This window comes from Dendropsophus ebraccatus, chromosome 2 (assembly GCF_027789765.1).
Source record: "Dendropsophus ebraccatus isolate aDenEbr1 chromosome 2, aDenEbr1.pat, whole genome shotgun sequence".
Lineage (NCBI taxonomy): Eukaryota > Metazoa > Chordata > Amphibia > Anura > Hylidae > Dendropsophus > Dendropsophus ebraccatus.
In genome coordinates this window covers 205,187,156-205,202,785 of record NC_091455.1, presented here as the reverse complement: position 1 = coordinate 205,202,785, position 15,630 = coordinate 205,187,156, and the positions used below count along the sequence as shown (strand labels likewise).

The 15,630-nt window shown below is 45.3% G+C and overlaps 1 protein-coding gene across 2 annotated transcripts in view; it reads left to right on the top strand.

The window, feature by feature from the left end:
- The window catches only part of LOC138783926 (vasoactive intestinal polypeptide receptor-like), a 159,916-nt gene that overhangs the window by 83,453 nt on the left and 60,833 nt on the right, over positions 1-15,630 (top strand). For both annotated transcript variants that reach the window (XM_069959258.1, XM_069959257.1), the window contains exon 3: positions 7,143-7,256. In XM_069959258.1, the coding sequence (XP_069815359.1) occupies positions 7,143-7,256 (114 nt within the window). The remainder of the gene's footprint in view (positions 1-7,142; positions 7,257-15,630) is intronic.

The following is a 15,630-nucleotide window of genomic DNA, read 5'->3' as shown; positions in this document are numbered from 1 at the left end:
ACACCAGTGACCTCAGCGTGCGCCTGTGCCGGAAGTACAAGGACGCTGGCTGACGCTGAGGTCACTGATGCGTGCTCTGCTGGGGAATCCCCAGGGAGCGCGTCAGCTGTAGGCGTACTGTTTGATCAGTCTTGTGACCGCAAGCACTGCTCTGCTTGCGGTCACAAGATTGATAGGACAGTACACGGCGCCCATGAGAAGGCAGAGGGGAGCCCGGGAGGAACAGGCACTGGAGGAGGGCGCCGTGCGGACAGCTAGGGGAGCGCTCTGCCTGAACGCCCCCCAGCTGGCCGGGAGTGATGCGCCCTGTGCAAGCGCACAGGTCGCACACCCCAAAGGCCGGCCCTGGGTGAGCGCAATACCTTATCCAGACTTGTGCTGTTTGGGGGCGACCTTCTCCGCCGGCGGTGCTGGCCGGGTTCTGGTGTGGTGTTTTTGGGTCTGGTCCTGTGGCATGGGGGTCGCAGGGCCGTCCCATGGCCCCCGTTCCCTGACTGTGCACGCCTGCGGGGTTGGTGGCCACTAACTGGCACGGTGTGGACTTAGTGTAGGGACCCATGTGTATCAGATACCGGCACGAGGTACATGGGGCAGTATGGCTTGATCAATTCATACACAAAATTCTGATGTGTTTTTATTTAGCCAAGCGGCACTAGTATCAGCCATAGGTGTGAGGTGCAGCACTCTGTTTCTTCCCTGAACCGCATTATAGTAGTTATATTCTTGTATATAGCAGTATTATAGTAGTTATATTCTTGTATATAGGAGCAGTATTATAGTAGTTATATTCTTGTATATAGGAGCAGTATTATAGTAGTTATATTCTTGTATATAGGGGGCAGTATTATAGTAGTTATATTCTTGTATATAGGAGCAGTATTATAGTAGTTATATTCCTGTACATAGCAGCAGTATTATAGTAGTTATATTCTTGTATATAGGAGGCAGTATTATAGTAGTTATATCCTTGTATATAGGAGCAGTATTATAGTAGTTATATTCTTGTATATAGGAGCAGTATTATAGTAGTTATATTCTTGTATATAGGAGGTAGTATTATAGTAGTTATATTCCTGTATATAGGAGCAGTATTATAGTAGTTATATTCCTGTATATAGGAGAAGTATTATAGTAGTTATATTCTTATATATAGGAGCAGTATTATAGTAGTTATATTCTTGTATATAGGAGCAGTATTATAGTAGTTATATTCTTGTATATAGGAGCAGTATTATAGTAGTTATATTCTTGTATATAGGAGCAGTATTATAGTAGTTATATTCTTGTATATAGGAGCAGTATTATAGTACTTATATTCCTGTATATAGGAGCAGTATTATAGTAGTTATATTCTTGTATATAGGGGGCAGTATTATAGTAGTTATATTCTTGTATATAGGAGCAGTATTATAGTAGTTATATTCTTGTATATAGGAGCAGTATTATAGTGAAAATTTTTACAACTTACGTAATTTTGCTTTCTTCGAGTCTAAAGGCAGCACAACTGGGTTATTCAGCTCCTCCTACCATCCTCCTAGGAACGCCCACCTAAAAATATTCTCATTAAGCAGCACCAATACCACAGTATGCTCTCCTTTAAATCACTCCCACACACACACTGACACGTGTAATAACATAGCCTTCTAGATGCTTTATCTTTTAATAGGGTGGGTTCGTTTGTGCTGCCTTTAGACTCGAAGAAAGCAAAATTACGTAAGTTGTAAAAATTTTCACTTTCTTCTTCGTCTCAAGGCAGCACAACTGGGAGCTAATTAGCTACTAAAGGGTGGGTATCACTGCTGCACTGAGAACCGCTGTACTGAAGGCTGGACCTCCACCTTGCATGTCTAGTCGATAATGACTGATGAAGGTCGATGGAGACGTCCAGGATGCCGCGTTACAGATGTCAGTTATAGGGACTTGTGCCCTTTCGGCCCAGGATGTAGATATTGATCTTGTGGAATGAGCCCGGAGTACTTCAGGCGGAGGCTTCCCTTGGATTCTATATGCTTCTGCAATAGTTGCCTTAATCCACCTGGCCAATGTATCCTTGGAGGCTTTTTTCCCTTTGTTTCCTCCAGAGAATTGAAGAAATAAGTTCTCATCCGCTCGGATTTGAGCAACTCTCTCCAAATAAATCTTTAGGGCCCTCTCCACATCCAGTGTATGTAACCGGCATTCTTCTTCAGACTTAGGCAGAGGTATGAATTTTTTCAGGAAGATCTCTCTATTTATGTTCTCTGTAGATGAGACTTTAGGTAGAAAAGATGGTACAGTCCTTACTAATACTCCATCCGGCACAAATTTTAGAAACGGTTCACTGGAGGACAATGCCTGCAACTCTCCGAGTCTTTTTGCCGACGTGACTGCCATCAGGAACACCGTCTTGCATGTTAACCACTTCATCTCTGCTGAATGTAAGGGTTCAAAGGGTGGACCTGTTAGTGCATTTAATACCGCAGTCAAATCCCACGAAGAGATAGGTGGCTTGATGACCGGTCTCAGATTTCTTAGTGCCTTAAAGAAGCGAATAATTAGCGGATGACCCGCGAACTGCCCGTCTGTGAATGAATTGATCGCCGTCATGTGGACTCGAAGCGTGTTAGATTTTAACCCTTTCAAAAATCCTTCCTGTAAAAATTGCAAAATTATTGGCAAATCAATGCTAGAGAAATTCTTTTCTTCTCTCCAGAGTGTAAATTTCTTCCATAATTTTGCGTAAACTGTATTGGTTGACCGCTTTCTAGCCGACAGAAGGGTGTCTATCACCTGTTCTGAGAGTCCCGATCTTCTAAACTTAGACCTCTCATATTCCAGGCAGCTAAGTGGAGATGGCCCAGGTGTGGATGATGCAGGCCCTCCTGTAGTAACAGATCCGGTGTCTGCGGGAGCTTCCAGAAGATTCCCCTGGACATTCGGAGTAATAGCGGGAACCAGACTCTGCGTGGCCAAAACGGTGCTATGACCAACGCTTGTGGTTTGTCCATCAATATCTTCCTCAGGACTTTGGGAATGAGTACTGGGGGAGGGAAAATGTAGACGAACTTGCCTTTCCATGAAACTGAAAATGCATCCAGAATATCCGGCTGATCCCTGGGGTTCAGTGATGCAAACTTTTGAACTTGGCGATTTTGTCTCGAGGCCATCATATCCCAATGAGGTTTGCCCCATCTTTGTACTATTTCCCTGAAGTAAACCGGGTTGAGTTGCCATTCGTTCGGGCTCAGAGTCCTGCGACTGAGAAGATCCGCTAGAGTATTGCTGGATCCTCTTATATGCAGCGCTGAGATAGCTGTCACTGTGTCTTCTGCCCAACACATCAGTCTTCTGCACTCTTTTTCCAACAGGGGACTTCTGGTTCCACCCTGCTTGTTTATGTAGAAAACTGTTGCTGCATTGTCGGATTTCACCAGCACTGTCTTGTTCTTCAATTGCGGAGTAAAATGATGCAGGGCTAATCTTACTGCCTTGAGTTCTCTCGCATTGGACGACAGACTCTTGTCCCGAGCTGACCATGTTTTCTGAATCCAGCGATCCTCCAGATGGGCTCCCCAACCCACTGCTGAGGCATCCGTGGTCAGCACTACTGGATCGGTGGGATGGAAACTGTTGCCTTTGGTTAGGTTCTTTGTGACCAACCACCAACGTAGCTCCTTCCGAGTCTGAGATGACAATGTCACTGTTGCTGACAAAGATGTCGTCTTCTTGTCCCAGGAGGTCAGAATTTCTTTCTGCAGGGACCTCATCCTTGCTCTGGCCCATGGGACTGCTTCTATTACTGAGGTTAATAAGCCCAAAATACTCATGGCCTGGCGGATCGTCACTCTGGGAGTCTTGATCAGAAGACGAACTTGTGACTGAAGAGCTACAACTTTGTCGGTCGGGAGAAAGATCTTCATCTGGGTCGTCTCTATAAAGAAGCCTAAGAATCTCTTTGATGTTGCTGGTGACAGGTCCGATTTCTTGACATTGATGAGGAAACCTACTGATTCCAGCAACCTGCGTGTCAGACAGAGATGATGAAGGAGAAGTTGAGCCGATGGAGCAATCAAGAGCCAGTCGTCCAAATAGGGGACTATTTGGACACCCTGCAGCCTCAGGTGCGCTACCAACACTACGACTACCTTGGTAAACACTCTTGGTGAAGATGTTAAGCCGAAGGGGAGCGCCCTGAACTGGTAGTGCATCACTTCGTCCCCTACCTGAACCGCCACTCTGAGGTATCTCCTGGACATCGGATGGATAGGGATGTGGAGATACGCATCCATCAGGTCGATAGACACCATCATATCTGATTTCTGGATTAATGTAATTGCTGACCGAATCGAGTCCATCTTGAATTTTTCCTTCTGGACGAATTGGTTTACATACCGCAAATCTATTATTAATCGGGATTTCCCCTCTGGTTTGGGTACTGGAAATACCCGAGAGTATACTCCCCTGCCTCTCTCCTCCTCCGGAACTTCTTCCAGCGCATGTTTCAGTAGAAATTCCTTCAGTAGAGCTGGAACAAGGCCGTCGCTTGGACTGTTTACTATATAACGAGGTCTTGGTTTGTGGGCAAACTTTATGTTGTAACCTGTCTTTACTATGTTTAAGACCCATTCGTCTGTTGTGACATCTTCCCAAGCTTGCCAGTATTTTAAAAGCCTTGCGCCTACCGGAGGGGGCTGAGGGGAGCACCTGGCGTCAGAATTCAGTCTTAGAGGGCCCATTTGTCTTGCCCTTGGTCTTGCTATAGGTTCTTCTTTTATCAGGTCTGCTTTGATAGTTTCTCCGTCTGAACGTGTTTCTGTTCTTTCCACGAAAATATTTGAAGGGTTTTTTCTTCCCTGACATAGGAAAAGCCACTCCTTTTCCTTCTTTTACTGGCTCTAATATCTTCTCCAGCTGTTCGCCAATAAGTTGACCTGGCTCAAACGGTAGGCTGCAAAACTTGTTCTTCGAAGCTACATCACCTGGCCAAGGCTTAAGCCAGATAGCTCTTCGCACTGAGTTTACTAGAGCGATTGTTTTTGCCGAAATCTTTAAGACGTCGATAGGAAAGTCACATAGAAAATCAGCACAGGTCTTAAGGCTGGAGACTTGTTCTAGAAGTTCTTCTCTGGGAACTTTATCTTCAATTTGTCTGCTCAGCTGACTGAGCCATACTCGCAGAGCTCTGGATACCGGAACCGTGGACAAAGCAGCCTTACTGAGATCCGCAGCATTATAATGAGCCTTCTTCAAGAGTACGTCAGATTTCCTATCCATGGCGTCTTTTAGGATTGATGAATCTTCTGCTGGAAATAGCGTATCCTTAGACAGCTTAGCGACTGCCGTGTCCACCATTCCTGGAGCTTCCCATTTCTCTGATTCAGCAGGATCTAAACGATAAACTGATTTGAAACGAGATCCTAAAACCACTCGCTTATCCGGCTTCTTCCATTCTTTATCCATGATTGTTTTGAGGACTTGATGTCCTGACAGCATACAGGATTTTTTACGCGGAAAATAATAGAGATTATCTTTGTCCTGCGATGATTTCCTATCCTTCTTGACCTCTATAATCTCTTTTACAGCATTGATTAACTTGTCCGCGTGCTCTTTCTTGAAGAGATAATAGTCCTCAGAAGGCGGCTCATCAGACTCAGAGGACTCGGATGATGTGGAAGCGGAAAAAGAAGAGGAAGAAGCCTGAGATGAGGAAGTTGCCTTTCTTTTGCTAGATGTCTTTCTCTTTTTTTCTGATTTATTAGGCATGTTCTCTTTAAACCAGGAGAAGAAAGATCTAGCTTCCTTTAGGAACACAGCTGTTTCACTCTGTGAGGAGCATGGAGAACAGAGCCCAGATGAATTTAATGGCATATGCTTCTGACAAGTAGAACAAACGCTACTTCTTTTGCGTTTAGATGAGTGTGTTTTCTGTGAACACACACAGCAAATTGAATGCCCATAATCATCCGGCAGTGGCTGCTCGCAGACTCGGCACATTCTGTGCTTGGATTTACTTGTCCTCTTACGTGAAGGTGAGCGACTAGACATCTGCAGGGAAGAGAACAAACACCCCATTAATAGGCAGGCATACCCCTATCCTGGGTGTACCAGGCTTACCACCAACCTTAGCAAGGAGAGAATCCGGCTGCCCCGTACAAAGGGTGCCGCTCCGGACTCTCTCCCCGCTTAAATAACCTGGCCGGAGCCTGCATCTGCGCCGTAGCCGCCTCCCCGTCGTGACGCAACTCACCCAGTGACGTTACTCTCACCTGACTCTAGTCGACCAATGAGGAAGCCGTGCATCACCGGCTGAGCGATCACATGACCGCGCCGAGCTCCGAACCGGAAGTGACGCTAAGAGGGGCGGCTCGCGGTGGAACGCAGATCCGGTCCTTGGAACGCACGCGCACCCACGCTGCATAGGCCGGACAGGAGAGATGGGACTGGAATGCACCACAGACACCTAATCCCGCAGCCAGTTCTGGGATACAGGTACTTCTCTCCCAGCACCATGGTCAGGAACTACTGACCGATGCCTGCGGGTACCCTACATCGCCCCAGCACTAAGGCAGAGTACCCGCGGCAGCATAAAACTGCCGTGCTGTTGGCACCAATGGCCAATCTGAAATAAAAACAAACACAAAACAGTGTTAAAATATGGTGGGCTACTAAGGCATATACTTGCCTTCCTCCCAGGCTAGGAGGATATGAAAAAACACGTGTCAGTGTGTGTGTGGGAGTGATTTAAAGGAGAGCATACTGTGGTATTGGTGCTGCTTAATGAGAATATTTTTAGGTGGGCGTTCCTAGGAGGATGGTAGGAGGAGCTGAATAACCCAGTTGTGCTGCCTTGAGACGAAGAAGAAAGTAGTTATATTCTTGTATATAGCAGTATTATAGTAGTTATATTCCTGTATATAGGGGGCAGTATTATAGTAGTTATATTCCTGTATATAGGGGCAGTATTATAGTTGGTATATTCTTGTATATAGGGGGCAGTATTATAGTAGTTATATTCTTGTATATAGGGGGCAGTATTATAGTAGTTATATTCCTGTACATAGGGGGAAGTATTATAGGGTTATTGTATGACTTTGATGCTATTCACAATAAGTTAATAAAGATTCTCCTATTAATATGTGTATTTTTCTTTCTTAATCTTTCAGCATGTCCGAGAATATGGGATAACATCACTTGTTGGCCAGCCGCAGTAGAAGGAGAGCTGGTGGTGCTTAAATGCCCGGATTACTTTTCTTTCTTTTCTCATGGAAAAGGTACAGGTAAGTGAAGTCTATGGAGGGGGTTTCCATGTGTTCAGTGTCTTTCTCTGTAGCCTCTCTCCTTCACGATCTTGGATAAGATGGAGATAATTCACCGTATTCAATCACTTTATGTCTTATTGGGTAATTTACTCACTACAGTAAGGACACTCGCTGTCCCTGCTAATATAATGGATTACCAGTGGACCGACGTCCAATATTTATTACCCTTCACAGATCTTTACATTTATATTATAGCATTGCAAGTTGTTTATTCGCAAATCGGCACTTTCCGCCGAGTACGCCAGGGGGGGCGGAAAGGGGGCGTGTAGTGGGCGGAACGGAGGGCGCAGACTCAGAGTCCGCGCGATTTACCATCCGTTCCGCCCAAATATACGCCGAAAACCTACTCCAGTCCTCAGCTGGCGTAGGTTTTCGGCGGTGCGCACCGGCGCGCACGGGATTTATGTAGAGGCAGTCCGCCTCTACATAAATCTCCGTAGCGCCGGAGCTGCGGGGGCATTTTTAAGTCCGGCGTAAAAAACGACCGACTTAAAGGGGTAGTCCATCCAAAAAATTTTCTTTCAAATCAACTGCTGCCATGAAGTGACAGAGATTTGTAATTTACTTCTATTAAAAAATCTCAAGCCTTCCAGTACTTATCAGCTGCTGTATGCCCAACAGGAAGTTGTATTATTTCCAGTCTGGAGAGCAGGAGGGGTTTTCTATGGGGATTTGCTCCTGCTTTGGACAGTTCCTGACATGGACAGAGGAGGCAACAGAGAGCACTGGGTCAGACAGGAAAGAAAACACAACTTCCTGCTGGACATACAGCAGCTAATAAGTACTGGAAGACTTAAGATTTTTTAATAGAAGTGAATTACAAATCTCTGGCACTTTATGGCACCAGTTGATTTGAAAGAAAAAATTTTTGGGTGGACTACCCCTTTAATAAATGCCCCCCATAGTGTTTTTTCTTTCCATTGAAATACATGTTGTGGTGGGACGTAAAGCTTGATAGTGAAACCAGTAAGAGTGGAAGTAGCTAACTTCTTCTCCTACTTGGGTTTAGTGGAAATAACCATGACTAGATACCTATCTACTAATGTATATAAGAGCTTAAAGCAGGACTTTCCATGAATGGGTGGTGGCTAGGTGAGCATTGAAGCCTTGTGTCCAGCTGGCCTCGAGGTGACCATGTCTGTGCAGGACTAGTCAGGACTTAGACCCTCTGACACTTCACTTCTATGGAAGTTCTTTAGACTTTATTGTAGTGTCGTGCGAATCTAACATTTCATTCTATCCAGCGTGTCGGCCTCATCTTGCATTTCTACGGAGATCTCTTGTGCGGTATGTTGGCAGCGATGTCGGCAGCGCACTTGAAGCTTTCTCTTTTGATACGGAACGTGGCGTTGAACAAGGGCATTGGCTTGTCCTCCCATTGTTTCTTGTTTACAGAGAGGCTGTCCTTCTGCCAGGGAACAGTCACTTCCTCTAGAAGGTTTCTAACATACGCCGAGCACTGGAGAGATCCGAGCAGCTAGGAGCGAAATTCTATGAAATTTCTTTAACTCAAAGAAGAGAACTCCTTTGATGCAAATTCCAAACCGTTTAATGAATCTCCATTATATTCAGGCCGTGGGGGCGGCCATTGTTATAAGCGAGCATGGAGTGCCTCTTGATTTTCTGATATCGACGGATCTTAATGAATGGGACATTGGAGTGTGAGTCCAGGACACAAAGTGACCACTTTTTCTAGGGGGGAAAACGATGGACTGAATAGGTCCCAACTAAGTCAAAAAAAGATGGTTGTTATGGTTTATTGTACGGCAGATCCATGCGATGTGTGAATGGTTGTACGTAATATGGAACTCTGAGTCTAACAATTATGTGGGAACCAGACAGATTGTTCATGGAGATGTTTAGTGAGTTCAGAAAGAAGGACAGGACAGCAATTGTGTAATTAAAAAAAAAGGCCTAGAACCCCTTAATCGCAACACAAACTGATGACTCCAGACCAGACCCCCTAAACTAATAGGTGGTGACCACCCGCAGTGTGGAGGAGGTACTGCCAGTCACTTGCCAGATGGTTAGGTGTGATGCCAGTTCTATGGTAGTTGGCCGAGATATAGCCTAGTCCAATGATGGTAGTTTTCGTGACGCCAGTGCCGGTTGGGCACACACATATGATGGCACACGTGATTTTATTTTAATGGTCCGGCTATACCTTGTTTCCCTGTGGTCAGTGACCTTCCAGGTTGTTGCGGGGTCCCTTGGGTACTTATCACGGTGGTCCGGAGTGGAGTAGTGACCCATCCGGACTATTGGTACTGCCACCCACAGAAAGGGGAGATGACCCAAGGAGTTTGTGTGTACTGTGTAGGTGCTTGACGAGGAATCACAGAGTCTCTTTAGCATAAGTATAATCTTGTTTACGCTGAAGATACTTGAAGTAGGCAGTAGATCATACAGCTTTGGCTTGATATAATACCTTACACTTGATAAGTTACTTAATACTTTCGCATCCTGATCTGCAATGAGAGTAGAGTGAGTGATACAGTCATGCCGACTGAGTTGTGTGATGAGAAGTAAAAGAGAGGATCAGAAGAGTAGAGAGGAGGTTGTCGAGACAGTCCCAACCCAAGTAGTACTGTGCTTCGGAGGTAGAAATAGAGGTAGAAATAGAAGAATACTTGAGAGTAGAGAGAATACTTATGCCCGTTTTGACTCTTTAATCTTTGCACCACCAGAATGTTGAGGATTTCCTGCTTACACCTGCGCTGTGAGATAGAGTTCATAGGCTTCTAGGAACTTTGCTCTATCCGGATCAGTTCCTTTACTTTCTATGGATACTGTCCTGCACTGTGTCTCTCCTTGTCCACGGCGTGGGTTGAGATGATCATTGACTTGTCCTCTGTAGTGGAAGCTTAACACTGCACAGTATTTGAAGTTACTGGAGAAGAAACTGTAGGGAACATCTTACCTCCACAGAGTCTACAGACAAAAGACCCCACACTTCCTCTACCTATGTGACTTCCTTTCTACAGCGCATGTAAGGTGTGCTGTGAGTGGGTGAGGAGTGTGTATGTGAAAAGTAAAGAGAGAGATGATAGGTGAATAGAAGAAAGAACTCTCATTGGCGTACAGATCCATGTGGTACACAAACAAAGAATAACCCTTTGAGTACTACAGCTGTGCAATAACTGAGCATACATACTTGCAATAATGACATCTTGTGGCGAAACTTTGTTACTACTGCATGACCACTGATACTTAAAAGTACAAGCTTTTGCGAAGGGTAGAACTAATAGCAACACCCGTAGTGGGACACCCAAAAACACATCTCAGACCTGACCTCTAAACTAATACAGACCCCAGACCAGACCCCCTAAACTAATACAGACCCCAGACCAGACCCCTAAACTAATACAGACCCCAGACCAGACCCCTAAACTAATACAGACCCCAGAGCCCCAAACTAAATACAGACCCCAGACCAGACCCCCTAAACTAATAATATCGCAGACCTGACCTCTTCACTAATACAGACCCCAGACCCAGACCCCCAAACTATTTTATATCCTTGTACTGATACAAACCCCAGACCCCTAAACTAATACAGACCCCCAGACTAGACACCTAAACTAATACAGACCCTAGGCTAGACCTCCTAAACCAACACAGACCCCAGACTAGACACCTAAACTAGATACTTAAATGGATACAGACCCCAAATCAGACCCCCTAAAGTAATACAGATACCAGACCCCTGCACTCCAGACCCTTAGGGCCCTATTCCACTGGACGATTATCGTTTGCATAATCGTTAACGATTAACGATCTCAAACGACCGCTATTGCGAAAGACCTGAAAACGTTCGGTCATTTCCATGGAACGATAATCGTTACTTATGATCGTAATTGCGATCGTTTCTCTTCGCTATTTATTCGCTATTGCGTTCGTATCTATTGCGAATGACCGAACGATGTCTTATTCAATGCGAACGATTTGCGAACGAGCAACGATAAAAATAGGTCCAGGTCTTATAAAGCGATCAACGATTTCTCGTTCGGTCGTTAATCGTTAACTGCATTTCAACCGAACGATTATCGTTCAGATTCGAACGATTTAACGATAATCTGAAAGATAATCGTCCGGTGGAATAGGGCCCTTAATCTAATACAGACCCCAGACCCCCCCTCCCCCCAATTAATACAGATCCCAGACCAAACCCCTAAACTAATAGATCCCAGACCCCTTAATTACTACGAACCCCAGACCCCAAAGCCCAAATCATACCCTCTAAAGCGACACAGATACCAGACCCCTGCATAAATACAGACCCCAGACCCCCTAAATTAATATAGACCCCAGACCTGATACCTAAACACATCCAGACCCCAAATCAGACCCTCTAAAATAATAGACACCAGACGTCTAAACTAATACAGACCCTAGACTAGAGACTTTAGCTGGCACTGTTAAAAAACATTGAGCAGAAATATTCAGACATGACAGTACATGGTGTAAATCCATCAATAGTAAGTGGTGGAGTTGATCCTTGTGAGCGCTGTCTCCACATAATTTTGTTTCTTCATCCGAGTTCAATCCATCCCAGAATTCAGTTTTTTGTAGCTTCATAGATGTACAACGTGCCACGTTTCAAAGCACGAGGAAACGCGTGGATCTTTGTCGAGTAACTTTGTAGTTGTAGTTGTCACTCATCTGTCACTTACTATGTCAGAGACGGATGAAAGAACATCCTCAGACAGCGACGTCCGCGGCAGATATCACAGGGTTATTCCTAACAAGCTTAATACTACCTGTGAAAAAAAAAAAAATAGTTTAAAAAAAATGTAATTTTTATTCTACATTCCTTTATAATTTTCAAAAAATTTTCTTTCTGCAAACCCAATGTTGTTAATAATTCACTGTGTAAAAAATAGTCGTTTACGCCAATCCCCCAGAACATGACAGGTGCTTTCCTTCATCTCTGAGAAAATGACCTACATACAACTCTCCGCTCCATAATCATTTTCACAACTTTTACTTTGGCAAAGTCACTGAAGGAAAAAAAAATAAAATAAATCAGGCAATTGCAGTCTCCGTGTAATTGTAATGTGTTTCGCATAGGAGAGGGGAGAGGAGGGAGATGGAGACGAAGAGGGAAGGTTGTGGTTGACTGTATGTCAGCGGTGAAGCTAAACAACACTGACAGCACAAATAATACAGAAGTAAAGAGTTCTGCGCCTAAGAGGGCGGCCAGACGGCGTCCACCTGGGATTCAGGGACTGAGCCGTGCAAATACAAAGACAGAAGCAATGAGGCTGACATAAAAAAAAGGGGGAGTAGGAGGGGCAATACAAAGTATAGAAAAAAAAATAGATTTAAAAAAAAAAAAATCTGCTACTATCCACCTGTTTGTCATTGAATTTTCTATCAAAATAAGGGTTTCCACTGATTTTGTTATTTTAATTTTTTATGCTAATACCACTTGTTTAGGAGCAGGTGGAGCTTAAAAGTAAGGGAGTGGGGTTGGTAAAATAGGGGAGGCTTAACAGGAAGGGGCGGAGTTAGAGGTAATGGGTGTGGCTGAATGGGGGTGGGATTAATAGTAATAGGGCTTAACGGTAAGGCGAGACGCTGACCGACGTCTGGAGCGGTGTACTCCTACTACCTCATATCTACCCTGAACTTCCAAACGGGACTACTAGGGAGACCAACCTGTCTCGGGCCTTCACTGGATATCAATACCCTGTGGTATCTCCTACACAACTGAAAAACAGACCAGGTGTGTCTTCATAACCCTACTAACATTATCCGTGCTACACTGGGACATGACACCCTGACCTCCAAGTATCTACCATCTTTTGACTGCTCCACTGCATGATCATCATTAGTGACCTGGCTCTACTTAGGAGCCAAAATACATCTACACAACTATATTATTTACATTATCTAAAGGAACTTCCTATGCTCCGCATATGAGAATACGCTCTATCCATGGCTGTGTGACCCGTGACCGGGCCCCTCTGATTCAAGATCATCCCTGATGAACCCAGAAGATTGCTATCTCTGTTGGGGGAAACGCGTCGGATGACATTCTGGATATGAAGCATAAACCGACTCATTGACAGCTACCAATGACCATACAGTGCACACTAACGGTTCCATCACCGACCCAGTAGAGAAATAACAGACCTATCACTGATCCGGTAGAGAAATAACAGACCTATTACTGATCCATTAGATTACTTGCTGAAGTCTCACCTTCACATGACCTGGACAGGTGGGAACAGCTCCACCTTAGTGCAGGGATTTGGCTCCGTTGGGCAAGGGGGACGCCCTATGTATTTTCCGGTTTCCCATTTGGGAAATTTTCACTGTACATAGTTTAAAGCACCTCAATAAATACCTTTTTGCTAGTATTTCTAGCTTTTGTCCACCACTTTGTTTTCATTATTTTTTACATGTCTTAACGGTAAGGGGCGAAGTTAAAGTGTCATTGTCGTGAATTTTTTTTTGCAGAAATCAATAGTCCAGGCGATTTTAAGAAACTTTGTAATTGGGTTTATTATCCGAAAAATGCATTTTTATCATGAAAAAGCAGTTTGAAGCTCTCCCCCCTGTCTTCATTGTTCTCCTATGGAGAGAGCTAAAGAAAAGACCAAAACAGGACAACAAAGAGTTAATCTACAAATCCCTCACCCGTTATCTCTTCTGACCATCACCAGTGACCTGTCTGAGTTCAGATTACAGCTGTCACCCAGCTCCGTGCCTGTAATCCACTGTTATCTGTTTCTGCTGCCGGCTAACTCCCTCCTCCCTCCTCCCCCCTCCCCTCTCCCTAGAGCAGACAGGGTACGTCTCCTGCAACAAGTCACAATTTTCAGATTTTTCAGAGTGGATGAAAAAGAGGAAGGGGGGGGGGACCTGGGAAAAGGCTTTTTACATGCAGATAATGGCAGATTTGGCTAATAAACCCAATTACAAAGTTTCTTAAAATCGCCTGGACTATTGATTTCTGCAAAAAAAGCCTAACAATAAGAGGTGGGTTAGTGGTAATAAGTGTGACTTAAAGTGTACCTGTTACAACTTTCTTTTTCTTTCTTTTTTTAAGAAATCAACAGGGGTTATAATCACAAGCAGTTTAGCAGTATATGTGTTTTGTTTTGTTTTTCAAGTTTTCTATGCTTAAATAGTTATACATACGGCCAAGCTGTGGTTCATGCCTTCTTTGTGCTGATATTTTATTTTTTCTCTGTTTAAAAAAAGAGACCAAACATAGGAAGTCCCTATCATTGCACACTGACACAAGGGGAGATGCCTGTTCATTATCCAGGTTGTATATCAGCTGAGGGCAGTTAACTGAGGCTAATTATATTATTGACTTTTACTAATTCTATTATCAGCTCTGCAATTTACCGGGAGACAGTGATCTTTGTTAAGGTGCGTTTACACGTAACGATTACCGTGCCAATTTGCGCGATAAGGATCGAATTCGAACGATATTCGTACGTGTAAACGCAGCGAACGATCAAACGATGAACGAGAAACGTTCATTTTGATCTTTCAACATGTTATCAAATCGTCGTTCGTCGTTCGCAAAAAATTTGTCGATCATTCCGTGTAAACAGTGGTCGCGCGAAAGTCCAACTGTCCGCCGCCCGGCCCCCCGCTTACAGCCCGGCCCCCCGCTCATCCGCAGCCCCCTGTGCCGACTCGATCGCCACCCCCACCGCCGCTCTGACCGCCACCCCCGCTGCCGCTCAGATCGCCACCCCTGCCGCCCCGATTGCCACCCCCGCCGCCGCTCTGATTGCCACCGCCGCCGCTCCGGCAGCACTGATTGGCTGAAGAGGAGCCGTTTTAAATTCTCGGCTCCCCTCTTCAGCCAATCAGTGCACTGAAGAGGGGAGTCGGGGATTTTGAAGACTGCTACACGGAGCAGGTAACGTATGCTCGCGGCCAGGGCGGCTGGGGCGATCGGAGCGGCGGGGGTGGCAATCAGAGCGGCGGGGGTGGCGATTGGGGTGGCGGGGTTTGGCGATCGGGGCGGCGGGGGTGGCAATCAGAGCGGCGGCGGCGATCGGGGCGGCGGGGGTGGCGATCAGAGCGGCGGGGGTGGCGATCGGGGCGGCGCAGGGGGCTGCGGTTGACCGTGGGGCCGGGCTGCGGATGAGTGGGGGGCCGGGCTGTGAGCGGAGGGCGCGCGATCGCGAAACGATCGCAAAACGATTTTTCCGTACGATTTATTGTACCGTCTAAACGCTGATCGTTATGAAAAAAAAATCGTTACTCCGACATCGTTAAACGTACGATCGGGCCAATTATCGTTTCGTGTAAACGCACCATTATGTAACAGTTCACTCAGTATAATGTCAATTTGTCAGTA